The sequence below is a fragment of the Phocoena sinus genome, chromosome 21 (genome assembly GCF_008692025.1).
Source record: "Phocoena sinus isolate mPhoSin1 chromosome 21, mPhoSin1.pri, whole genome shotgun sequence".
NCBI lineage: Eukaryota > Metazoa > Chordata > Mammalia > Artiodactyla > Phocoenidae > Phocoena > Phocoena sinus.
In genome coordinates this window covers 30,731,585-30,758,476 of record NC_045783.1, presented here as the reverse complement: position 1 = coordinate 30,758,476, position 26,892 = coordinate 30,731,585, and the positions used below count along the sequence as shown (strand labels likewise).

At 43.5% G+C, this 26,892-nt stretch overlaps 3 protein-coding genes across 5 annotated transcripts in view; 1 reads left to right on the top strand and 2 right to left on the bottom strand.

The window, feature by feature from the left end:
• ADAM9 (ADAM metallopeptidase domain 9) overlaps positions 1-3,383 on the bottom strand; it is a 103,294-nt gene extending 99,911 nt beyond the window's left edge. For 2 of the 3 annotated variants that reach the window (XR_004347880.1, XM_032618538.1), the window contains exon 1: positions 3,052-3,361. Coding sequence is in view for 2 of the 3 variants with exons in the window: in XM_032618538.1 (XP_032474429.1) it covers positions 3,052-3,148 (97 nt within the window). In the remaining variant the exon portion in view is untranslated. Of the gene's footprint in view, positions 1-3,051 lie in introns of all 3 variants that reach the window. The other variant, XM_032618537.1, reaches the window with a different exon arrangement.
• A 126-nt stretch (positions 3,384-3,509) lies between these two features.
• Positions 3,510-10,051, top strand: TM2D2 (TM2 domain containing 2). Its single transcript, XM_032618549.1, has 4 exons — positions 3,510-3,953; positions 4,787-4,874; positions 6,551-6,666; positions 7,683-10,051. The coding sequence occupies exons 1-4, from the start codon at positions 3,727-3,729 to the stop codon at positions 7,894-7,896; spliced, it is 645 nt and encodes a 214-aa protein (XP_032474440.1). The 5' UTR covers positions 3,510-3,726; the 3' UTR covers positions 7,897-10,051.
• HTRA4 (HtrA serine peptidase 4) lies at positions 8,746-26,883 on the bottom strand. Its single transcript, XM_032618550.1, is given in 11 exon segments — positions 8,746-10,599; positions 10,602-10,651; positions 14,178-14,273; positions 14,680-14,737; positions 15,251-15,335; positions 23,382-23,414; positions 23,830-24,024; positions 24,928-25,132; positions 25,863-25,982; positions 26,371-26,621; positions 26,624-26,883. Coding segments are annotated over 11 exon segments (1,335 nt in total). The 5' UTR covers positions 26,753-26,883; the 3' UTR covers positions 8,746-10,486.
• Positions 26,884-26,892: the final 9 nt, after the last annotated feature.

The following is a 26,892-nucleotide window of genomic DNA, read 5'->3' as shown; positions in this document are numbered from 1 at the left end:
TTAATTGGGTCCATGTTGGCCCCATTCAAAGGCAGGGTGGTTGGGAGGTTAGTTACTGAGATACCTAGAGGACCAGATTTACTTATGCGGCAGTTCCATAGTTCTGACACAAAGGTGGCATAACTCCAAGACTCTGCTATATACTAGGCATCAAAGAAAAAAAAAGAAATATCATGAGGCTATCTATGTCATATATTTGAGCTTGTGGCTATTCCAAGAAAATGCTTCCGGTTACTTAAAGCTTGCATCTTTGGGGGGATTCTACCATAAACTAGGATTTAAAAAAAAAAAAAAAAAAATATATATATATATATATACACACACACACACACACACACACACATATAAAGTCAACTTTGGTAAGGTAAAAATTATTTATTTATTTATTTAAATTTGGCCTCGCCACTCAGCTTATAGGATCTTAGTTCCCCCAGCAGAGATTGAACCTGCACCCCCGGCCGTGAAAGCACGGAATCCTAACCACTGGACCACCAAGGAATTCCCGGTAAGGTAAAATTTAAAATGTGTTTGGAAAACTGTCTTGGAACCCAGCCACTTGTTCTGTGCATATTTTAATTATAAATGTTTTATTTTTTTACATAAAAGTGAAACTCAAATTATCTTTATATTTAAAAGACTATATTCTCCTATTCGGCACAAACATACCAAATCCAAATAATTCACAGGCACCTAAAAACAAAATTAGTACAGACCTAAGTTCTTACCATGTAGTTCATCTTATGATTCACCATGAGTAAGTCTTAAATCTCATTTCTTCTAGAATTCTAGTCTTGAAAAAAAAAAAAATTCTAGGTCTGCACATCATAATCACTATCTTAAAAGAAGAAATCAGATGAGGTTTCATACCTGCCTGATTCCCTTTGTTATTTTTCACAATGATACAAAGTTACCTTTGTCAGCCCCAGTTTAAAAAAATATATAACGTTTACTGTGTCAGCTTTTGAGAATTTATACTACATTTCCTCATCGACACAATGTTATAAATGGTAAAAAAAAAAAAAAAAAAAAAAAAAAGATCCTACAAAACCTATTTAACTCCTAATGTAACCAGATGTGTAGGTGGTACTTACTGAGTACGCAAATTCCTCTTTCATTAGCAGAAAAGGTTTCAGTGCTGCTTTAAACATCCTGTATTGCAAAAATTCGGTCAGCTGATTTTGGAAGAATATTCCCGTAGGGAAACATGAGTTGACTCACTGCACACTAGTACAAAAGCCTCTTAACTGCTCTCTCCCAGCCTCCAGTCCCTCCCTCCTATATTCTGTCCTCTACTGTGTAGCCAGTTATATTAATCGCAAATCTAGTTATGTCACATCCCTACTTAAAAACCATCCTGCCCAAAGAACTTCCTCCAGGGTAAAGTCCAAACCCCACAGCACATCACAAGAAGACTCTCCCCAGCTGATACCAACCTTGGTTTTTTCCGTGCCTCCCTTCCATGTAGACTGCCTGGTGACATTCTCATCATTCCCTAACTATCCTCATACCTCTCCATACTCTTGCAAAAACCCTTCTGCTTAGAAAGAATTCCTATTCCTTTCCTTGAACATTCACCTATATAGATCAGTTCAAATATCACTTTCTCAATAAAACCTTCCCCTATATCCCTCAGATAGACTCAGCACATTTGGTCACCTTCTGCCCCTCCACAAGCATTGAGCTTGGTGTTTATAGGCATTTGATAAACGCTGACTAAATTTTGAAAGCATACACATGCTTCAGTGAGGGACTGGCCACAAACGGTTAAAGCTGCTGTTAAAAAACATAAGGATATTCCATCCATCTATATACGGGTATGCAATAAACAGAATCATGGATTACTAAAACTCCAGATGTTTAACCTACTTCCCCTTAAATGTTGGTAAATGTTAACCATATAGAATATCACAGCAAAAACAGTCTCAACCATAAAAGATTTGGTAGCTTCCCATCAATAAAGTTTCAGTATTTGGAGCTTCAAAATTCCTGCAATGGGGCAAATTTACCTAATTGAAAAAGAATAAACCAAACATAAGAAAAAACTTAAATTTAGTCCTGCACTGAAATCTTCACCTTTGAACAACTCTCAAGATAAAGATTTAGTAGAAACCCCCACTCTCCATCATACTCTATGGCTGATAAAGAAAACACACCCGTGCAAACAATAATTTAACACGAGCCAAAATAAAGAAAGAAGGTGTTTCCAGAAAGAAGCTAGTGTGTTGGCGGTTTGTTTCCACTATGTTTGGGTATCTCCAATACAAATACCTTATATATTCAAGGTTAGTTTCACAAGTCAAAAGCGATTTCACATAAATGATCTAATTCTCACTGTAATCCTGTGAGTTAAGCAGAGCAGGGATTATTCGTCCGTATTTGAGATATTACCAACCCAATAAAAAAGAAGATAAAAGACCGTTTGTCTATAGAAATGTAGCACTTCGTTTCCAAAAAAGTATTCTTACTACAACAAAACGGCCCAAGAGAAAAATAAGAACCCCCCCATTCCATCGCTAAATTTAGCTCTGTGTACCTAGTGGTGACTCTGCTAATAAAATGAACATCAAAATTTCAAATCATATAACCTGGAGCAAAAGTTCCATCTCCCGGTCTGCTTCCCAGTGACATTGACTGTACAAGCAAGAGCAAGCTCCATTTCTCAAAGCACTTCTCAAAACCTCCACGCGCACCCAGCCTCCAAGGCTCTCAGCCGAGCCCCCGAGGTCAGGGTCGGACCCAGAGTCGCCCCGAGAGGGTCTGGGGGCCCCAGCCTTGCGCGAGATGGGGGTGGGGCGCGCCGCAAAAGGCTCTGCCCAGCATGAGACCGAGGACGAGGAACCAGACCCGAGAACAGTGCCGAGAAGAATTTGGGGCGCCAGACCCCGAGCCTCGGGTCCGAGCACTGTCCATACACAGCTGAGTGGCTCCGCCTCCGACTCCGGGTTCAGTCCCCAGGCCAGGCCCCTCCACTCCCAGGCACTACAGGGTAACTCCGAGCATCCCAGCCCTAAGAAACGCGAATCCCAAAGGGTCCTGGGGGCGGACACCCACCTGACCGAGCCCCACCGAGGGCTGGGCTCACCAAGCCGAACAAGAGCAGCCACAGGAAGCAGAGGGTCCCAGAGGGCGAGCCCGCGCCCGATCCCATCTCGGCCGAGTCCGCAGGTTCCCCTCAACACTCGGTCGCCCCTGCCTCCGCCCGCTCCACCATTTCCCAGCCCTGCCGGGGCCCCAGAGCTGGCAGCGATGCGCGCGCTCGGCACTGACGCAAGTCGGCTCTGGTCCGAGCTCGCTCCCGACGCGGCGCTGGCTACACTGACGTAGAGAGCGATCCGTCCCCGGCGGGAGAACGGACTTTCTATCGGGCCCCTAAGACCCTCACTAGTCTGCCCCGCCCATCACTATCCGCCCCGCCTCCTCCCTCCAAGGCCCGCCTACTTCGGGGGTCGAGGGAGCCCATTGGAGGAAGCAATCGAGGCAAAAGAAGGCGGAGCGTGAGACCCAGAAGCGGAATTGACAGGCACAAGTGAAGCGCAGCCCCGCCTCCTGCGCAGCCTCTTCTTATTAGCTGTCGGGGTCGGGCGGAGCGTCGAGCTGCTCTCCCATTGGCTGTTTGGCGGCGAGGAGCGGGGCTACGCGGAGAGGCCTGACCAGGCAGGGCTTGGGTCGGCGGTGCCGGCCGGGGTTTGAGGTTGAGCCCGGGTCTCCGCCACTGGGCCCGGGAAGATGGTGCTGGGTGGTTGCCCGGTGAGTTACTTACTCCTCTGCGGCCAGGCGGCTTTGCTGATGGGGAATCTCCTGCTGCTGCATTGTGTCTCTCGGAGCCACTCGCACAACACTACCGCCGAGCCCGAGCCCACATCCGCTGGCGCCGCCCACCCGGAGAGCTCCACCGGCTCCGCGAGCTGGGAATATGGCGACCCCCACTCTCCAGTCATCCTTTGCTCTTACCTGTAAGCTACGCAGTCGTCGAGGCGGGTGTAGATGGAGATGGGGCCTGGGACATATGGGTGTTATGCAGGGGAGAGGAAGGGAGAGAGGCAGGCTGCTTTTTTCTCCCAGCCCCTCTCCACCTGAGGACCTGATAAGTCAAAACGCGGGAAGTAAATATCGTGACAGGTTTCTCACTCGTCTCACTCATGCAGGGGAAAACCCTGTGTGTCGATGGCAGATCCTTTGGGATCCCCAAAGAGGAGAACTAGGGAGGAGTGACATCATCTAGCCTCCGGAAGAAGTATACGTGTTGTGCCTTCTCTGTCCTTCTCCCTTTAACCTAAGGAGAAACCATCGTAGGTGCTGCTACTGAGTGGGGCACAATTGGAGTAAGTTATTTGTACCTACAAGGCACTTCCTTACAAAAAAAAAAAGAATATCCTTACTGTTGCAGAGCCAAGTCAAAATTTTTAACCTCTCTTTTAAGTCAAATAAAAAAAGGCGTTTGGGAAATGCAAAGAGGGCTGGGAATCCTTTGGCTTCAATTTTGCCCTCATACCTTGTGGCTGTTTGCCTAGGGAAGAGATGAAGCCATGGCAGAGGTAGAATCCGTGTAGAAATAGGACCAGAAACACGCCCCTGGCACAACCAAAGGGTCATTTGGATGGCTGTTTGACCGGCTGTGCTTCAGCCTAACTGACAGCATTTCTTGTCTTGGGGAAGAGTCAGAATGAAATTAACCCCCAGAAAACTTAAAGAAATTTCTCTTGCCTGTTTTGATTATATACATGTAAACAGCCATTTGCAAAACCTTAGTGATGATGACAGTCATGCTCTTACTGGTGATTTACAGACCCGATGAATTTATAGAATGTGAAGACCCAGTGGATCATGTTGGAAATGCAACGGCCTCCCAGGAACTTGGTTATGGTTGTCTCAAGGTGGGTTTTTGTTTTGTTTTATGAGCAAACTCTTCCATAGAGAAATAGTACTGGCTAAATGCTGTTACAGAAAAGTATAAGGGGCATTAAGTTACCTTTTTGTAAAATTCATTGGAATGACTATTACTGGAAATTTTCAGCATGGCTAGGGTCAGTGGCTCAACAAGACATTTAGTTTCCTCAGGAAGAAGCAGTCTCTGTGCCAAAACTACCCAGGTGCAAAGACCAACCTGTCTTTGGTTCCTTTGGCCATTGAGATTGACAGATTTGGAACTCAAATATCACCCCTGACAGTCCTTCAAAGTATGTACTTTCCCAAAAGAGCAAAAGAAAGGTGTAGGCAGTTTCTAAAACTGATGATGGATTGAGCAGTATCTTTGTTACACATGCATTTGGGGCAAAGATCCTCTTGCCAGTGACCTTTCTTTTCACCACACAAGCAGTTTCCACTGTGTCCTTAGGAAATAGGTAGGGTCTATCAGTGTATGTCTTTGTAGGAGGTTACAGCATTCAGGAGAAGCCTTTGATAACAGTGGCCTCTTGGAATGGAAAGAAGCCATTCAGTTCCATTAATAGTATCCCTAAAGCTGGATGCATGCTTCCCAGTCAGTCTCCCCAAAACCAGTGAAGTTCACATACTTCCTCCCCACTGTGGACTCACCATTATGTTATATTATGCTACATAATGCAAGTCAAGACAGAGTCAGCTATAAGAGAATTATGGAAAATATTCTTTGTGCTAAATCAGACACAGAGGAATAAACCTGAAAGTAGTAAGGCCAAAAAGGCCACTCTTACTGCAGTCATGTGTAAAGAAATATTTTTAATACAATGAGATTTTGTTCTATGGATAATTACTGATAAAAGTTTGAGTGAGTATTGTATAGAGATCACTTACTTTTACCCATTTTCATTAAACACTGGGTTGATCCTGTCAAGGTTCTCAGACTGTCACTTCCCCCAGAAGTCCTGGAGGAAAAGTATACAGAGCACCCGTGTCCTGGGGGAGGACCCACCCCTTCCCTTTGAGGAATGTTTCAGCAAAAACAGTAGTGAAGCACTTAATAAGGTGCCAGTGGAGAATGTACAGCTGTGCTTTCTCTGCAAGCATTCAGTTACACAAAGGGTCAGAGGTCCTGTTCTGAAATTTTTTTCTGGAATCTAAACTTATACTATAGATGTATTACAGACATCTGAAAATCACAGTTTCATGACCGAAGTAAAGTCCTGAGTCAGCTGATATTCTGAGTTCTTTCCTAATGATGTTGGTTTATAATATGTATAAAACAGACCTCAGCTACACATTGACTTTTTAAATACCCATTCCCAAATGTTCAGTAATGTGCTCTTTTTTCCTGTAAATACAGGATAAAGTGTTGTGTCTATTCTAAATGGCATTTAATGAAACTGATTATAAACTTTATTATATTATTAAAGAAGACAGTCATAAGGAAAGAAAAAAAAGAGTTTATTTAAAACAATGTACATTTAGGATGGACTAATGTAAAATCACTTGAAGCATGTCACTGCATTCCTTGCTCTTTAGCATAGCTTTACCTAACCTTTGTTAGAATAATTATTGTTCTGAGTCAGCTTTTACTAATATAAAGATATATTTTGTGATACTTGCTCTGGTGAGTTTGATTGGTTGTTTTGTTGTGTTCGTTCTTCCCCAGTTCGGTGGTCAGGCCTACAGTGATGTGGAACACACCTCCGTACAGTGCCACGCCCTGGACGGAATCGAATGTGCCAGTCCTAGGACCTTCCTACGAGAGAATAAACCTTGTATAAAGTAAGTGTTTCTCTGAATGGAGTAGTTGTTACTTGGATGGTGGTAGAGCTGTTTCGTCATTTCTTGATGTGACTTTTTCTTTTACTGTTAAGTGTTAAAGGGGCAGCATGATTACGACTGTGCATCCTCCATGGACACCAACAATGTAGTTATAACAGAGAGGACACTGGACAGGAGACCAGAGGCTGTGAATTCTAAATGTCTCTTTCACCAACCAGCTAAGGACCTTTGGGCCACCCAGAGTCTCTATCCTCTCATCTGAAAAATGAAGGAGTTGGACCAGATGATGTAGCTCCAAAAGTCCTAGGATAGGCATAAATCCTTTGCAAACAGCCTTAGATTTTCAGGAATAAAGATTTTATTATGAAAAGTATGGACGCTTCTCCCTGAAAATCAGGTATTACCTTAAAGAATTAGGGTTATTTCTGTAAACTCCGCTTGAAGGCACAGAATTTACGTATACCATTTACTAATGGAGAGTCTGTGACTGTGTTAAGTGATGCTGTTAGAGCATCTGCAATTGATTGTTATCACAGTACATAAGACTGTGTACAGTCTTATGTACAGTACATAAGACCTTACAAAGAAGTCCTGTTGTTAGGTGCCACAAAACAGCAGAAAAGGAATATGGAGATCAGTGTTCATTTAAGGGAAGGTAACACCTCATTAGAGAACTACATTCAGAACTGCAGCCTCCCTCCGGAGAGGAGCCTGTGTAGGAGGGATGGGGGCCCAGACTCCACACCTACCAGGATACCTATCTTGCAAATGTGCTTGATAGTTTCTTGTTCAGTCCAGCTCTGTATTGATTCCTAAAGGTCCTCCATACCTTAGCAAGTACTCTTTTGAGGGTCTAGACAAACTAGAGATTTTCCTTTTTGGGGGCGGGATGGGGGGCAGTTAAGAGGTCACAGAGGGACTGCCTCACCATCTTTTCACATACGTGAAATTCACTAATCGTTAAGTGTTTTCATTTTCACGTGGTAATCATCTTCCTCTTAATTCCCTTTGTGTAGGTATACCGGACACTACTTCATAACCACTTTGCTCTACTCCTTCTTCCTGGGATGTTTTGGAGTAGATCGTTTCTGTCTGGGACACACTGGCACAGCAGTAGGGAAGCTCTTGACACTTGGAGGACTTGGGATTTGGTGGTTTGTTGACCTTATTTTGCTTATTACTGGAGGGCTGATGCCAAGTGACGGCAGCAATTGGTGCACTGTTTACTAAAAAGAGCGGCTACCGTGGCCCAGAGAGGTAAGTCTCCTGAATTCATCTCTACAGGCTCAGAACTCTTCCTTATTATCAGACCTGACCATTGCCTTCCTCTTTGGAGGGAATGGCTTTGGTTAGGAAGGTTTCTTTGGACTGTGGATTTTCAACCCAAACTTCACCTTGCAGACTAGAAATGACAAGCAAACAGTATTGTGGGTATCAAGTTTGCACCTTTCCTCATATACAAAAAATATAAAGGATAGTGATTAACTTATAAGCTGCAGGAGGGTTTCCATACACTTTATTTCTGTGCGTTGCTGTATAATCAATCCTTTGGAGCAAGTGGACCCAACAGGATAAGCAAAGTGAATATTTTTAGCCTTGTGCCTTTTGCGACCCTGAGTCCTCACGCGGTGGAGATCGGAAGCTGAACCAATGAAAATCTTCAGAAGTAGAAATGACGATGGATTTTAATTACACTGAAATTCTGAGTTTCTGAGTTTAAATTGCAGAATAAATGTTGCCAACCTGGAATGCTCGTTTGGGTGTTCTCAGTAGGTAGAATGAAACTCAAAATTATATTTGTTGTGTTTAAAGCTAAGCATTTGAACTGAGCCTGATAATAAACCCTATTGTTTCATCATTATTATGCCTGAGAGGGAATATATCCAGTACAGTAATTTCCTCATTCCAGTTATGTTTTGGATAGCTGAACATGGCTGAGTTCAGCCATCCTCTTGGCAGACTTTTCCTATCAAAAAAGTAGTATTTACCAGTTTAGAGAGCCCATGTTGTAGACTAGTAAAAAAAAAAAAAAAAAAAAGATTTCACACAAGTAACTGTAAATCTGTTCTTCATGATTAGGTAAGATAATATGAGGGGCCTCAGGCCCCTGGAAAGAAAAGCAGACTCTTCCTTAAAGGATATTACTACTGAGTGCTGGGTAGAGTTAGGATTGATCTGGGGGGGCAAAGAGAAACTGAACACATTCTGTCAAAATAAGCATGGTACCAAAATCTCTCAGTGTGGGCTATAGCAATCAGTCATAGGAAAAGAGACAGCCAAGGTTTCGAGTTCCCAAATCACTGGGAATAAAAGAAAATGTTCTGAATTATAAGTGGTTTTTAAAACTTAGTTCCCATCCCTTGCAATCTGAGTTGAAAAGAATATAAGGTAAAAATGGGGTTTGTAAGGTAAATCAAAGTAAGAGCCTGGTAGTTGGGCAACTTATAAATTCTAAAAACAATCAAGGTAGAACTGCTCAAAGTTTAGTCTCATAATAATTGACATAAAGACCAAGAATCCCAGTTAAAGTAACTCTGAATATGCTCTATCATTATGAAGTTTTCCTAAGAGTTTCAGCTTTATTATCTCTGATTAATATGACCACTGTTCTTACGGTATTAAATGGTGGCAATTATGTAAAAGTTAAAACAGATTATTCTATTTTGTCCTGAAAGTTCTGTACCATGTTGACCTTAACCTTCTTTATAACAGTAATAATTGATAGATTCTTATTTATAATCTCTACACTCTAAGGCAGTACATTTTAAATTGTTGTGGGTCATGAAGAAACTGGACCTTCTCCCCAGAAAAATGCACAGAAACATAAAATTTTGCATAGAACTTAAGAGGGTTCAAGGATGCCCCCTTTTAAAAAGAAAAAGAAAAAAAACTTCTAAGAAAAATCTGGAAAACAAACTAAAATTGAAATCTTACCCCAAATAAGATACTACTTTAAAACCACAAATCCTGCTTCATCTCACAAAAAAAAAAAAAAAAAAAAAAATCTTAAGGATATTCACAAGCCCCATCCAAAGCTATTTTCCTTTAAAAATAAAAAATAAACTGTGGCAGCTTTCAGACTCAAAATCATTAATCATTAATGTTTCCAGGAGGAAGAGCTTGGGTAAAGAGGTAAAAGTCTGTAAGTTATTAAATTTTGTATTTTAAAGAAGAAGCCCTTCTCACAGAAAAGGTGATGGGGATCAAAGTTGTTTCCACTGCTAGGTGACAGCCTGAGAGTCTTTACCGTCCTCTGTGACGATCCACATTTGTCAGTTTCAGTGTGGCTTCTAGTTGATGCCCATCCTCTGTATTCACAAACACTGGCCAAATGTGACACAACCTGAAAAACTATTTGAATAAAGGAATATTTTGAAAAATGTGATTTCCTTTATACTCTGGATTCAGTTTTTTTCTTAATATTTGGTAGATAGATCTATTTGTTTGTGTATATTTGTGTTATATCCAGTTTGTGGCTATAGAGAAGTTTTTAAATACTGAAGTGTCCTTTTTGTCAAGGTTAAACTAGAAACTCTGCCTGTTTTCAGTTGTTTCCTGTCTTTAAATAAAATTTTATCAGCTCCCCAGACTTCCTGGCACCATGTCCTTCTTCCACTTGCCTTAGGAATGCTTCTTAGCAGCAGTTATAACACCCCCAACCTAATGGTTCCAGAGTGTGTGTATTTGTGTTTTAAAGCATTCGTTTTCCTTTATTAAGAAACAGATCCTAAAACCCCTTGCCATCTTTGGCACATCTTCAATACAAACCAGGTAATAAAGCTTTGGTTTTGTTAGATCATTTCTTTTTAAAGCAAGACACTTAATTGATTATTTCAGGTGTGTCTGTCAGGATCAACGTTTGACTTCTCCAACGAACCAGGATAGAAAGGGAATCATTGGCCTTAACAGCTTCAATCACGTCGGTTGTCGTGTGACAGGTTGTCGGTTTATGCTGACTATTACATCATGGTCTCTCAACCCAGAGCTGGGAGGGGAGAAGAAAGGACCATGAAACTGTAAGAGTTTTACTTATCCCCATCTAGAATTTAATGTCTGTCTCTTAAGACGCTACCATTTTGCTGGCATTAAACATACAGACCATGGGCTTCCCTGGTGGCACAGTGGTTGAGAGTCCGCCTGCCGATGCAGGGGACACAGGTTCGTGCCCCGGTCTGGGAAGATCCCACATGCCGCGGGGCAGCTGGGCCCCTGAGCCATGGCTGCTGAGCCTGTGCGTCCGGAGCCTGTGCTACGCAACGGGAGAGGCCACAACAGTGAGAGGCCCGCATACAGAAAAAAAAAAAAAAAAAAAAAAAAAAAACAGACCAGGAAACCAGAAGTAGCCTCCACCCTTCTGAATGTGAGGCCTGCTCTAATATATTCTGCAAAATCACTGGAGGACAACAACCCTATTTGCCTTTCCAAAATTAATATTCTACCAGAATAATGTATAAGAAGTTTGCTCCTCCCATATATGAGATTTGGTTTGCAATAGGGGGTTCAGCTTTTCATTTCTATTAATCCCTGACCTCACTTAACCTGAAGCATACACTCGGCCCTACCAACAAACGTGAAAAGCCCAAGCAATATATATTTTTCCAGACAGTTACACTCTAATCAGTTTGATGTTGACAGCCCACTTACTTGCCCCATCTTCACCCACAGTTTATGGACCTGGAGGGTATGCTGAGCTGCACTACGGAAGCAGCTTCCAGTAAGTCAAAAACCAGTCACCAGGGTCTAAATATTTAAGACTCTGGTTCTAGGCTCCTTTTCCTCAAAGTTGTGATTATACTCAGCCTCCAACATATTTGCTTCACGTAGAATATATATTTTAGAAACAAAAACCAGCTCCAAATACAAAACACTAGAATAAATATATAGCCATGCTGATGATCTGTCTTAAAGTCAAAAATAGCCTGGAAATCAAATTAAATGACTGCAGGAGACACCATTTATGAGAAATGGGGGGAATTCCCTGGTGGTCCAGTGGTTAGGACTCAGTGCTCCCACTACCAGGGTCCCGAGTTCAATCCCTGGTCAGGTAACTAAGATCTCACAAGCCGTGAGGTGCAGCCAAAAAAAAAAAAGAGAGAGAGAGAGATAGAAACTGGAAGCTGGGAAGCCCAGGGAAGAATGATAATGTGGGAGGATTACCAAGGTATGTAGAGTTTATTTTTCCAAAAAATTTAAAGGAAGAGGATGTGAAGTTTGAGCATAGAACTAAAAGCAGGGAAAGCCTGAGAACCAGGACAGCTCAGGGGAATGCCTGGGACAGTGCATAAAGAAAGAACTGAATTCATGATAGTTCTGTGAGAAAGAAACCTGCAAAGTATTACTGAATGCAAACTATGCACCAGGTATGAGGAAGTGGGGCTCAGGCAGGATGAAAGACCTTTTCCGTGTCCCACAGCTTGTAAGAGGCTAAAGTAGGATTTCATCCTGGATCTCTCAGACTTGAAAACCCATTTTCTTGCCAATCACTCTGCCTCTCAGAAACAAAAGTAGCCGCCAGAGCAGGATAATACAGGGGCTAAGCTGGGTTGCACATCCCTGCCCTCTGACTTACAGTGTAACTCTCAAGGTCATTAACCTCTCTGCACCACAGCTGCTACTTCCGTAAAATAACACCTGTATCCCACAATTATTGGGGGCTCGAACAAGGACATAAGACACTTTAAATGATGCCTGACATAATAAGTGGTTGATAAATGCCAGCTGTTATTACTGGAATTATTGTCATTATTCTTAGATATAAGTGGGTGACAGCAGAATGATTTGCGGTTTATCAGGGACTTCAAGCAAGCAGTAATACCCACATTTTAATGTGCATCTGAATCCCCTGAAGATCTTGTTTAAAAAGCAGATTCTGATTTTTTTTTAACTTTTTATTTTATATTGGAGTAGGTTGTGTTAGTTTCAGGTATACAGCAAAGTGATTCAGTTATACCTATACATATACCAGTTCTTTTTCAAATCCTTTTTCAGTGGTGCTCCTGTCACTGAATTTCTAAAAAGCTCCAGCTGATGCTATTGCTGCTGGTCTACAGACCACATTTTGAGGAGCAAGGACTTGAAGACCTGAAAGAGATAGCTTTGGACTTGAACCAGAAGTTAAAAATAAGTCGGGGGGAGGGGAGTGGGTAGGGACCAAGAACGTCTAGAAAAGCCTGTGACGAGTCAAGTTTAGTAACAGGAGGCCTAACACTTAACTCTTCTGAACAGTTAGTACCCTATAGATTCTTCCCCATGAAAAGAGTTGCCATAATCTAAGCAGATTGTTGAGCTCTTAAAAAACAAAAACAGTGAGGGAGGGATATGGAAGAAGTATAAGAGAGAGACCAGGAGAATATTTGTAGGCCAAGTCACCCTGTCTCGCAGTAGTTACTATAAATGTCTCAAAACGTCTCTTGCCTTTGCTTTATTTACTGTATGTACTTGTTTGTTTGTTTTTTGTTTTCGTTTTGGTTTTTTTTTTGCGGTACGCGGGCCTCTCACTGTTGTGGCCTCTCCCGCTGCGGAGCACAGGCTCCGGACGCGCAGGCTCAGCGGCCATGGCTCACAGGCTCAGCGGCCATGGCTCAGGGGCCCAGCCGCTCCGCGGCATGTGGGATCTTCCCAGACCGGGGAACGAACCCGTGTCCCCTGCATCGGCAGGCGGACTCTCAACCACTGCGCCACCAGGGAAGCCCTTAGTGCTGGCCTCTGATACTGTCATCCGAAATTCAAAGAGAAAAAGTGCAGTTAAACTCCTAACTCCCTGGATTCTTCTGATTCTTAATAAGTAAGGTAGCAAAAGAGTAGATTTGGGAATTCCTAGCAAAATTAAACTTATGTCATGAACTCATATCATGAATTCTTGGGCTGCAGAGAACCATCCCTTCCAAAAAAAGAAAAGCCGGGGATGGGGGGGCCCTTACTAGTACACTCAGCACTGTCCAACTGAAATGTAAGGCAAGCCACATATATAATTTAAAATTTTCTGGTAGCCACATTCAAAAAATTTTTAAACTTTTTAAAATTTTTAAACAGATGAAACTAATATATAATATAAAAATATATTTTAATATCTTACTTAACTCTATATCTAAAATATCATTTAACGTATCATAGTTTAATAATTATTAATACATATCTTACACTCTGTTCTAAGTCTTTGAAATCCTCTAGAAACAGCACACACCCAATATGCTGCTATACGATGATAATCTCTTACACAATGCAGTTATTAAAGTGAAACGCAGTCTCCCCAAAACAAAAAAAGTGTGTTTCAGGGGAGAATACTTTACATTGCTTCTGGGTTTTTGTATTTAAATCAATTAAAGTTAAATAAAATTAAAAATGCAGTTCCTCAGTCACACCAGCCACCCCTCAGGTAGGTGTTCAGTAGCCTCACGGCAGGCAGGGCCCACCGTTATCAGACAGGGCAAGTCTAGATCCTACACACATTTACCACGGGGCACATCTAGTGAGAACAGGGAAGGATGGTCAGAGGCCCGAGCTGCTCTTACCTTTCAGCAGCTGTTCCTCGAATCACCTCATATACAAAAACTCCAGAGGTCACATCACGGAAATGTGGATCTGGCCTTTTCATTTCCTGAAGCAGGCTAAGAAGAGTCAGAAGAGTTTTCCCATGAGGTTAGGAAGCACAATGAATTAGTCTCCTGAGCCCTGGACAACCCTCCAACTGTCAGTGGGGACTCTATCTGCTCTGCTCAGGGCTCACACACATGGGACAAGGATGCCCTCTAGCTGGTCACCATCATTCTTCCCCAGGGGTGGTCTGCTTCTCTGTGCCGAAGCCTAGAACCATTGGACACAGTGAAAGAAACCACTGAAAAGTACAGTGCGTGCTGGTGCCAGCAGATGCAGTCCCTACCCTGTGACAAGTAGGGCCTGCAGTCACGAGAGGAGCCAGCCGCTGTCCAAATGCTTTACCTTCCCCGTTCAGGCTCTCTACCCATAGCTTGTGCTTCTGAAAAACAACCCAGGCATGGTCACACCCATGCTTACTTCATAGTGAGGGGCAGCATGCGCAGAACCAACTATTTCTTCTGTGAAACAACCTTTCCTGGAAAGGAGAATTATAACGTGTTACTAACAAAGCCTTCTTTCCTTTTGGCAGACCGAGTCACAGAATATCCTTCCAATGTTAGCTGCCCTTTCAGGCTGCCAGCCAAGACAAACAAGCCTCAGAGAACCTTTGTCGCTCACACAGGCCCACCTCCGCACATCCAGCCCAGGGCTTTCCTTTCCACAATAGTTCCATCCAACTATCTCTGGGTACAGCTCAGGCTGGGTTTTGCACCTAGTCCCCTGGTACTGCTGCCTGGATCACTGTGATCAGAGCTCAGTACTGGTGACTGTTTTCTACAGAACTCAAAGGATTGTCTCAGGGACTTCCCAGTGGTTAGGGCTCCACACTTCCACTGCAGGGGGCACGGATTCAATCCCTGGTTGCAGAACTAGGATCCCACAAGCCACGCAGCGTGGCCAAAAAAAGGGATTGTCTCCACCGCAGTGGAGCCCTTTGAGGGCTCCTGAAAAGCACGGGAGGGGAAGAAAAATTCCTAATTCCCCTTACCTTTCTGTCAAATGCAATCCAAGGGAATTGCAAAGGAGATTCCTGTGGTCACCTTCAGTGTGTTTATGCCAATCACATCACCATCCTGACAAGGGAGGAGACATCAATTCAGCAGCCCAGTTCTGCAGACTGGCAAGCAAAGGAAGGAGAGAAGCTTAGGGTCACTTACGGTCGAGCAACAGGTAGCATCTTAGCGGACCAAGGCGTGCAAAATCCTGCTGAGGAATTCTGGGTTTTAATCTTGAGCTCTTTTTTTTCTTGGCCAAATTACATTGCTTTTCAAAGTGAACCACAGTTTGTATTTTGACACAGATGTGAGAGTAAGGAGTATATGTCTTTCCATTCCTTAAATGAGACTAAAAATAAACACGGAAAAGGCAAAAATCTGTTGACTTTCAGCCACACTTCAATGAAACTATTCAGAAGATTCAGTAAATTGACCTTAGGAACAAAGCTCTACTAAACTAAATTTATGAAGTGGGAAGTACTTTCCTTTTTGTGCATTTCATCTTTCCTTAGCCTTTGTTAGGTAACGGGAAGGATAGAAAAGAGACTTCCGATCACATTAAAATACAGATTATAATTCAATAGGTCTGGAGCGTGGCTTGAAATTCTGCATTTCATCCCTGCTCTAGTAAACTCATTGTTTACTGGAGAAAAAGCAGGCACAAAAATCACATGCAATGTTAGGAGTAAAGGGGGCGGAGTCAAGATGGCAGACTAGGAGGATGCAGAATTCGCGTCTCCTCACAACTAGGGCACCTACCAGGCACTGGAGGGGGACCATGGACACCTAAGGGGACGGGAGGAACCCCCAGTGACCAGGTAAGATGTGGGGCTTGCGGGGAGTGAAGGGGGAGGAGAAGTGGAGGCGGGACAGGACTGGCACCCCTGAGGGGCGGCTGGGGGAAGGAAGGAGTTCCTACACCCAGCGGGACCCACCCACGGTTAGGGGTCCAGCTGGGGGAGATGGTGGGGGAGGGGCGCGGAGGAACGTAAGGGAACGCAGCCAGCGCTTTCCCTGTCCTCTTAGGCACCGGGGAACCTGTTGGGCTCCCAGGCCTAATCCTCAGCCCTCGGAGCCTCCCTCCTGCCGGGCAGAGCCCAAGGCCCACCCCTGCACACCCACCTGGGGACCTACCTCTACACTCGGAGACCCCCTCCAACATGCTGGGCCTAAACCCCACCCACACACCCTCACCCAGGGGCCTACCTCCAAACTCCCAAACCCCACACTCCAGAGGCCCTCCTTTCCATGTGCTCCCCTTCCCTGCAGGCCCTAAGCAGAAGCCCCGCTCCACGCTTGAACATCGACCGCCTAGGCCCAGCCCCATGCTCAAACATCACCTCCCACCTGCCTAGCTCCCACCCCACCCTAAACCCTGCCCCTGCTGAAGTTCTACCCCTGCCTAAACTCCACCCCCCCATAGCCGAGGCTTTTTGTTTTTCTTTGTTTCTTTTTTCCTCTTTTAGATTGGGGTGCTGTTTTACCTTGATTCATTTATATTTTTATTTTTTCTAATAAATCTTTTAGTTTTCTAATTTTATTCTTTATACTTTGTTATTGTTCTCCTTTTTGCTTGTTCCCTTTTTTTCTTTCCTTTTTTCTGTTGTGGTTTTATTTTACCTTGTTGCAGTTGTTTCAATTATAGTTTTATTTTTCCTAATATATTTTTTGTCTTTCTAATTTTATTTCTTCTTTATCCTTTGTTATTGTATTGCTCCTTTTTTCTTTTTTTTTTTTCTCCCATGCCACACGTCTTATGGGATCTTGGTTCCCAGGCTGGGGGTCGCTCTGAGTCCAAACTGCTGGACTAACAGAGAACTTCAGACCCCAGGGAATATTAATCAGAGTGAGTCCTCCTGGAGGTCCTCATCTCAGCTCTGAGACCCGGCTCTATCCAACTGCCTGCAAACCCCAGTGCTGGACACCTCAGGCCAAACAACCAGTAAAACAGGAATACAGCTCCACCCATCAAAAAAAAAAAAAATGAAACGACAAAAAAATATATTACAGATTAAGAAGCAAGGTAAAAACCTATAAGACCAAATAAATGAAGACAAACTAGGTAACCTACCTGAAAAAGAACTCAGAGTAATGATAGGAAAAATGATACAAAATCTCAGAAACAGAATGGAGAAAATACAAGAAACATATCACAAGGATCTAGAAGAACTAAAGCACAAACAAACAGTGAGAACAACACAATAAATGAAATTAAAAATACTCTAGAAGGAATCAATAGCAGAATAACTGGGGCAGAAGAACACATAACTGAGCTGGAAGATAAAATGTTGGAAATAACTGCCAGGGAGCAGAATAAAGAAAAAAGAATGAAAAGAATTGAGGACAGTCTTAGAGACCTCAGGGACATTAAACGCACCAACATTTGAATTATAGGGGTCCCAGAAGAAGAAGAGAAAAAGAAGGGGTCTGAGAAAATATTTGAAGAGATTATAGTCGAAAACTTCCCTAATATGGGAAAGGAAATAGTCAAGTCCAGGAAGCACAGAGAGTCCCATACAGGATAAACCCAAATAAACACATATTAATCAAACTATCAAAAATTAAATACAAAGAAAAACTATTAAGAGCAGCAAGGGAAAAGCAACAAATAACATACAAGGGAATCTCCATAAGGTTAACAACTGATCTTTCAGCAAAAAACTCTGCAAGCCAGAAGGGAGTGGCAGGACATATTTAAAGTGATGAAAGGGAAAACCTACAACCAAGATTACTCTACCCAGCAAGGATCTCATTCAGATTTGATGGAGAAATCAAAAGCTTTACAGAAAATCACAAGTTCAGAGAACTCAGCACCACCAAACCAGCTTTAAAACAAATGCTAAAGGAACTTCTCTAAGCGGGAAACACATGAGAAGAAAAAGACCCACAAAAACAAACGCAAATCAATTAAGAAAATGGTAATAGGAACATACATATCGATAATCACTTTGAATGTAAATGGATTAAATGCTCCAACCAAAAAACATAGACTGGCTGAATGGATACAAAAACAAGACCCTTATAAATGCTGTCTACAAGAGACCCACTTCAGACCTAGGGACACATACAGACTGAAAATGAGGGGATGGAAAAAGATATTCCATGCAAATGGAAATCACAAGAAAGCTGGAGTAGCAATACTCAGAGTAAATAGGCTTTAAAATAAAGACTGTTACAAGAGATAAGGAAGGACACTATATAATGATCAAGAGATCAATCCAAGAAGAAAACGTAACAATTATAAATATTTATGCACCCAACATAGGAGCATCTCAATACATAAGGCAAATGCTAACAGCCATAAAAGGAGAAATTGACAGTAACACAATAATAGTGGGGGACTTTAACACCCCACTTACACCAATAGATCATCCAAACAGAAAATAAATAAGGAAACACAAGCTTTAAATGACACAACAGAACAGAAAGACTTAATTGATATTTTTAGGACATTCCACCCAAAAGAGGAAGAATACAGTTTCTTCTCAAGTGCACATGGAACCTTCTCCAGTCACATTTTGGGTCACAAGTCAAACCTTGGAAAATTTAAGAAAATGTAAATCATATAGAGCGTCTCTTCTGAACACAATGCTATGAGATTAGAAATCAATTACAGGAAAAAAACAGTAAAATACACAAATACATGAGGGCTAAACAGTGTGCTGCTAAATAACCAAGAGATTACTGAAGAAATCAAAGAGGAAATCAAAAATTACCTAGAAACAAATGACAATGAAAACACAATGACCCAAAACCCATGGGATGCAGCAAAAGCAGTTCTAAGAGGGAAGTTTATAGCAATACAATCCTACCTCAGGAAACAAGAAACATCTCAAATAAACAACCTAACCTTACACCTAAAGCAATGAGAGAAAGACGAACAAAAAAAAGCCAAAGTCAGCAAAAGGAAAGAAAGCATAAAGATAAGATCAGAAATAAATGAAAAAGAAGTGAAGGAAACAATAGCAAAGATCAATAACTAAAAGCTGGTTCTTTGAGAAGATAAGCAAAATTGATAAACCATTAGCCAGACTCATCAAGAAAAAAGGGAGAAGACTCAAATCAACAGAATTAGAAATGAAAAAGGAGAAGTAACAACTGACACTGCAGAAATACAAAGGATCATGAGAGATTACTACAAACAACTATATGCCAATAAAATGGACAACCTGGAAGAAATGGACAAATTCTTAGAAAAGCACAACCTTCTAAGACTGAACCAGGAAGAAATAGAAAATATAAACAGACCAATCACAAGCACTGAAAATGAGACTGTGAAAAAAAAAAAAAAAAAAAAAAATGAGACTGTGATTAAAAATCTTCCAACAAACAAAAGCCCAGGACCAGATGGCTTCACAGGCAAGTTCTATCAAACATTTAGAGAAGAGCTAACACCTATCCTTCTCAAACTCTTCCAAAATATAACAGAGGGAGGATCACTCCCCAACTCATTCTACAAGGCCACCATCACCCTGATACCAAAATCAGACAAAGATGTCACAAAAAAGGAAACTACAGGCCAATATACTGATGAACATAGATGCAAAACTCCTCAACAAAATATTGCAAACAGAATCCAACAGCATATTAAAAGGATCATACACCATGATCAAGTGGGATTTATCCCAGAATGCAAGGATTCTCCAATATACGCAAAACAATCAATGTGATACACCATATAACAAATTAAAGAATAAAAACCATATGATCACCTCAATAGATGCAGAAAAAGCTTTTGACAAAATTCAACACCCATTTATGATAAAAACTCTCCAGGGCTTCCCTGGTGGCGCAGTGGTTAAGAATCCGCCTGCCAATGCAGGGGACACGGGTTCGAGCCCTGGTCTGGGAAGATCCCACATGCTGCAGAGCAACTAAGTCCGTGCACCACAGCTACTGAGCCTGCGCTCTAGAGCCAGTGAGCCACAACTACTGAGCCTGCATGCCACAACTACTGAAGCCTGCGCACCTAGAGCCCGTGCTCTGCAACAAGAGAAGCCACCTCAATGAGAAGCCCATGCACTGCAACAAAGAGTAGCCCCCGCTCGCCACAACTACAGAAAGCCCATGCACAGCAAGGAAGACCCATTGCAGCCAAAACATAAATAAATTAAAAAAAAAAAAAAAAAACTCTCCAGAAAGTGGGCATAGAAGGAACCTATCTCAACATAATAAAAGCCATATATGACAAACCCACAGCCAACATCATTCTCAATGGTAAAAAACTGAAAGCATTTCCTTTAAGATCAGGAACAAGACAAGGCTGCCCACTCTCACCACTGTTATTCAGCATGGTGTTGGAAGTCCTAGCCACAGCAATCAGAGAAGAAAAAGAAATAAAAGGAATACAAATTGGGAAAGAAGAAGTAAAACTGTCACTGTCTGCTGATGACACGATACTAAACATAGAAAATCCTAAAGATGCCACCAAAAAACTACTAGAACTAATCAATGAATTTGGTAAGGTTGCAGGATACAAAATTAATGCACAGAAATCTCTTGCATTCCTATACAATAACAACGAAAGATCAGAAAGAGAAATTAAGGAAACAATCCTATTTACCACTGCAACAAAAAGAATAAAATACCTAGGAATAAACCTACCTAAGGAGGCAAAAGACCAGTACTCAGAAAACTATAAAACACTGATGAAAGAAATCAAAGATAACATAAACAGATGGAGAGATACCATCCTCCTGGAATGGAAGAATCAATATTGTGAAAATGCCTACACTACCCAAAGCAATCTACAGGTTCAATGAAATCCCTATCAAATTACCAGTGGCATTTTTCACAGAAATACAATTTGTATGGAAACACAAAAGACCCCGAATAGCCAAAGCAATCTTGAGAAAGAAAAACAGAGCTGGAGGAATCAGGCTCCCTGACTTCAGACTATACTACAAAGCTACAGTAATCAAGACAGTATGGTACTGGCACAAAAACAGAAATATAGATCAATGGAACAAGATAGAAAGCCCAGAGATAAGCCCACGCACATATGGTCACCTTATCTCTGACAAAGGAGGCAAGAATATACAATGGAGAAAAGACAGTCTCTTCAATAAGTGGTGCTGGGAACACTGGACCGCTACATGTAAAAGAATGAAATTAGAACACACCCTAACACCATACACAAAAATAAACTCAAAATGGATTAAACACCTAAATGTAAGGCCAGACACTATAAAACTGTTAGAGGAAAACACAGGCAGAACACTCTATGACATAAATCACAGCAAGATCCTTCCTGACCCACCTCCTAGAATAAGGGAAATAAAAACAAAAATAAACAAATGGGACCTAATGAAATTTGCACAGCAAAGGAAACCATAAACAAGACGAAAAGACAACCCTCAGAATGGGAGAAAATATTTGCAAATGAAGCAACTGACAGAGCATTAATTTCCAAAATATACAAGCAGCTCATGCAGCTCAATATCACAAAAACAAACAACCCAATCCAAAAATGAGCAGAAGACCTAAACAGACATTTCTCCAAAGGAGACATACAGATGGCCAACAAATGCATGAAAAGAGGCTCAACATCACTAATCGTTAGAGAAATGCAAATCAAAACTACAATGAGGTATCACCTCATACCGGTCAGAATGGCCATCATCAAAAAATGTACAAACAATAAATGCTGGAGAGGGTGTGGAGAAAAGGGAACCCTTCTGCACTTTTGGTGGCAATGTAAATTGATACAGCCACTATAGAGAACAATATGGAGATTGCTTTAAAAACTAAAAATAGAACTACCATATGACCCAGCAATCCCACTACTGGGCATATACCCTGAGAAAACCATAATTCAAAAAGAGACGTGTACCACAATGTTCATTGCAGCTCTATTTACAATAGCCAGGACATGGAAGCAACCTAAATGTCCATCAACAGATGACTGGATAAAGAAGATGTGGCACATATATACAATGGAATATTACTCAGCCATAAGAAGAAACAAAACTGAGTTATTTGTAGTGAGGTGGATTGACCAAGAATCTGTCATACAGAGTGAAGTAAGTCAGAAAGAAGAAAAACAAATACCATATGCTAACATGTATATATGGAATCAAAAAAATATGGAATTTAAAAAAGCAGTACTAATGAACCTAGTGGCAGGGCAGGAATACAGACGCAGATGTAGAGAACAGACTTGAGGGCACGGGGGGAAAGGGGAAGCTGGAATTAAGTGAGAGAGTGGCATGGACATATATACACTACCAAATGTAAAATGATGGCTAGTGGGAAACTGCTGCAGAGCACAGGGAGATCAGCTCGGTGCTTTGTGATGACCTAGAGGGGTGGGATAGGGAGGGTGGGAGGGAGATGCAAGAGGGAGGGGATTTGGGGATATATGTATACATATAGCTGATTCACTTTGTTATACAGCAGAAACTAACACATCATTGTAAAGCATTGAAACTCCAATGAAGATGTGAAAAAAAAAATGTTAGGAATAAAAAGCGCTCAGTGATTTCACACACAATTCCTCCTCCTACAAGCAAATGTAATATGTGAAGAGAAACCAGAAACAATCAGCTCAAGGGACTCAGAGAGCATGATCACAGGCCGTGTGTCAAACAGCACTGCTCTCTTGTTGTATCTGAGCAACTAGAAACCCTGGCATTTCCATTAGGGACGTTAAATAAAATTTAAGAATTAAATACATGACAGAGCAACGGATTGTTGCTGTGGTTTTTTGTCGTCTCTAAGCAGGTCAATACTAAATTAGCATTTTGGAATGAGACTTAGTTCTTCACATGCAGAAGCAGGGGGTCTTCAAGGATATACATTACATAGTACAGTTGTCATTTGACATAATTTGGGTTTAGTACCCAGGACTTTTTAAAGTACCCAATGAAAGCAGAAAGCACACTGAAGAGATGTAAGTAGGTGTTAAGGAAACCCTGACCCCCTCGGCTGGAGGAGCTCACATGCCAAGATGACAAATCCATCACAGATCTTAAATTTTTCCTAGCCCTTTACTTAAGATGCAATAATAGAAAAGCATCGTACCACAAATCTCTACACAAGAGCGACATCCCAGTCTGCATCATGAAATTTGTCAAGTTTTTGAAAGTTAAGAAGCGTGAAGCAGCAAGGAAAGTGGTCACTTACCAAATTCACCAGAGGCCCCCCAGAATTCCCGCGCTGAAGACAGAATTTGAAAAAGCCATCAGTACTTTTCTCCCAGTCATCTATATATAGTTTCCAAAGAGGTCTCCCAAAAACCGCCTGCCCTAGTGAGCCCCTGTTTCCCCAGGGCAGGCAAAATTGGGCCCCATCGTGATCATCTCCGAAGTCGGTGCAGGTAAAGAACAACAGCAAGAGGACCGCCACCTCCTACAGAAGCAGTGACCTCTGCGACAGACCCTAGGAGACCATCCAGTTATCACATCAAACAGGCTCACCTCTAACAGCGTGGCATTCCGTACCTCTCATGGGGATAGACCTGATCTCTGGACATCCCCAAAAGGCCAAAGGGAAAAGAAGGCCCCCTGAAGTGTTCTTCTCACCGCACTGCCAGTATCTTATGGGCTGAGCACAGCCTACCCCTGTGACTTACATTAATTATGGCATCCGTCTGGATATAGTCCATGCCTGAATCCTTCAGCCCGAGCTCTTTGCCCTCTCGCCGTGTGGCGCTGACAATGCCTGCCGTCCCTGTGTTCTGCAGTGAAAACAGGCTACCCAAGGCCACCACGAACTCGCCAGCTCACAGGTCAGATGACTTTCCCAGCAGCAATACAGGAAGTTCAGTCTGCACGTGGGTGAGGAGGGACCAGATGGACAAATTAAAACTGGAATCAATCAGCATTTGTATACAATCCATATATGACATGGTCTCCACCATTTCGGCATTTATAATGCAAGAATCACCCACCCACCTAGTTTCTACAACTGCCTGAGTCTTCCTCCTTACACTCCAACTACCAGTAAACTCTCACTTGTTAAGATGATAGGGATCATCTCTAAAAATCTAAAATTGTTGCTTGTAGAAATTACAATAAGTAAACCGCCAGTGAAGTAACTGATGAACATAAACTGACATTAGCAATTTACTTAGCACCATTCCAGCTCAGAAGTTTACAAAGTTAATAAGCCACGAACAGAGAGGAGGTCACCCAAAGCAGTGCTTCTCCTTAATGTGCATATGAATCTCCCAGTGATCAGTAGACCGGAGTAGGGTCTGAGTTTCTGTATTTCTAAAAAATTCTCGTATGATGTCAATGCTGCTGGGGTGCAGACCACACTTCGTATAGCAAGGAACTCAAAGCACTCCTTAGCAGCTCTGAATCCATTACAATCATTTCTGGGGTGCAGACCACACTTTGTATAGCAAGGAACTCAAAGCACTCCTTAGCAGCTTGGAATCCGTTACAATCATTTCCGGTGTTCTGAGACAAGCAGAGAAATAAGTTTCCCAGAAGCAGCATCTGTTGAAGAAGGAACTGAAGGAGAAAAAAAAGACAGCTGGGTAGTTAATAAAAATTGTTACAGACATACAGACAGGCATGGAAGAAAATAAACAAAAGAAGGAGTGAAGAATAGAAAAAAAGCGAACTAGAAAAAAAAAAAGTATATGCCAGGGAGAAAAGACATGTGGTGGGGTGGGGAAGAAAATATCAGCAAGTTGATGAAAATCCTCGAATCGCAGACTCACATTTGGCTCAGTTTTAATCAGGGCAAGATCCAATTTATGGTCAGTGTCCTTGACAGTGGCTTCATACTGGACCCCGCTCTGGAGCTCCACCTGGATCCGCTGCTGGTTCGTGAGGACGTGGGCATTGGTAACAATAAGCCCATCCTCAGATACTATGAACCCAGAGCCACTGGATGCAGGAATATCCTCACTGCTGAGAGGAGACCTGTCTCAGCAAGACAACAGCATAAGCAGAAGGAGGGCAAATCAGGGCATCCGCCATAGTCCGGAAGCATGGGAACCTGGCATTTACCAAACATTCTTCCACCACAGTTTCCTCAGACATTTTACTTTTCCCTGCCTGTTTTCATTCTCTCCACATGTAATTAGACTCTGTGTTCAATGTCCTGGCCGTCTCTTGGAAACAGGACTGAGAGCTGATTCCAACTCTGCTTTTCCAGGAAAAGCAGCACCCCTCTGCTTCAAAGATGACTAACCTAATCGTAATACTGAGGGCAAAAGTGTACCTACTGCTACATTATCCAGCACCCAGGCAGGGAGGGAGTCAGAGAAGTCTGGTCCCGGCTTAGGTTCCACTACTGACTGGCCTTGTGACATAGGACAAGTTTCTCTTGCTCTCTGGGTTTGGGATTCCTTACATGCAAAAGAAGGGGCCGGGCAAAGATCACCATCAAGGTGCCTTCTGGCTCTTACCTCTGACCTTGAACTTGTCTGAGAGAGAGTAGCCGCCCAGCTTTGGAAGTCAGAATCCTTGTGTCTCTGCTCTTTGGCTAAACGACCAACAGGCTATGCAACCTCTTTGAGCCGTTTGATTTCCTCACCGTGGTCTTTACAACTAAATTGTGCTGGGAGAGTGGTTGCGCGGGGCCAGGAGCAGGGAGGCGCTCGGGAACAGTTAGCCCGGGGTGCTTACGTCCTCCTCCGACCTCCTTTACCCGCGGAACAGCTGTAAGTGGACCATGGACGGGGCCACCGTCTCCACCACGGCGGCGATGAAGTTGTACTTGGTCCTGAGCCAGCCTGCGTTTCTGGTCCCCGCAAAGAGATGCTCCATTCTTTGGGCGGGGGTGGGGGTGGGGGACGACCCTCGCTGCCTGACCGCATCAGGCATCACCTCTCTCCTCCCTCTCTCTCCGCTTTCCCTCCCCCTCCTCTCTTCGGTCTCCCACTGTGTATTCACTGCGGTCGCATGAGACCAGACCTGTCACCCCGATTTGAAAATAAAAGGGAAGACGGCGGCCACCAGCTATGGGGAGGAAATTGGGGAGCAACCACATGGGAAACGGTAACCGGATACCTAAGGAGGGAAGAAAATCGGTACCTAGGAGGCGTTGAATCGTTCTGGCGATGCAGCAGGGAGAACCGCGCGAACGGAACTCGCTCCTGAAGACGGCGCAGAGAGCGCACGGCCCTCCGCTCACCTGGGGCTCCACAGTCCCCCACTTCCGCACCGCCCCTGCCGGGAGGGCGCCACGGACGCGCGCGGCGCGGATCTCGGCGCAGAGCGCGCACAGGCTGGGGTAGGTGCGACAGTCGCCGCAGCACGCGGCCGTCCCCCGCCGCCGAGGAGCCGGGGCGCGGGCGGCGCACGGCCGGCCGAGCGCCCCGCCGCAGGCCTCGCCCTCGGCCGCGGCGCAGACGCGGCAGCCCCCGCAGCGGTCGAGCCCCGGGGCCGTCCCCCGCCGAGCAGAGGGCGCAGCGGCGGGCACGGCGGCGCGGGCCTGGCCCTCCTGGCCTGGACTCCTCTCCCCGGAGCCGCGGGCAGCGGCAGCCACGTCAGGACGAACGGTCCGAGCCCGGCGGGCCGCAGCAGGGGTCTCGTCATCCCGCTCCCTTCCTCCTTCCTTCCCACTTTCCCGCGGACTCTCCTCTGGACCCGCAGCTGCTCTCAGACGAGCAACGCTTTCTCCGAACTGGGATGCCGCCTCCTTCAGACCCCGACTTTAAGGGGCAGAACCTGGCAGC

Excerpts from the sequence above, each read along its gene's own strand:
- TM2D2 (XM_032618549.1), top strand. The coding sequence starts at position 3,727 with ATGGTGCTGGGTGGTTGCCCGGTGAGTTACTTACTCCTCTGCGGCCAG. Across the intron at positions 3,954-4,786 it reads GTCATCCTTTGCTCTTACCT|ACCCGATGAATTTATAGAAT; the intron begins GTAAGCTACGCA and ends GGTGATTTACAG. Across the intron at positions 6,667-7,682 it reads GAGAATAAACCTTGTATAAA|GTATACCGGACACTACTTCA; the intron begins GTAAGTGTTTCT and ends CCCTTTGTGTAG.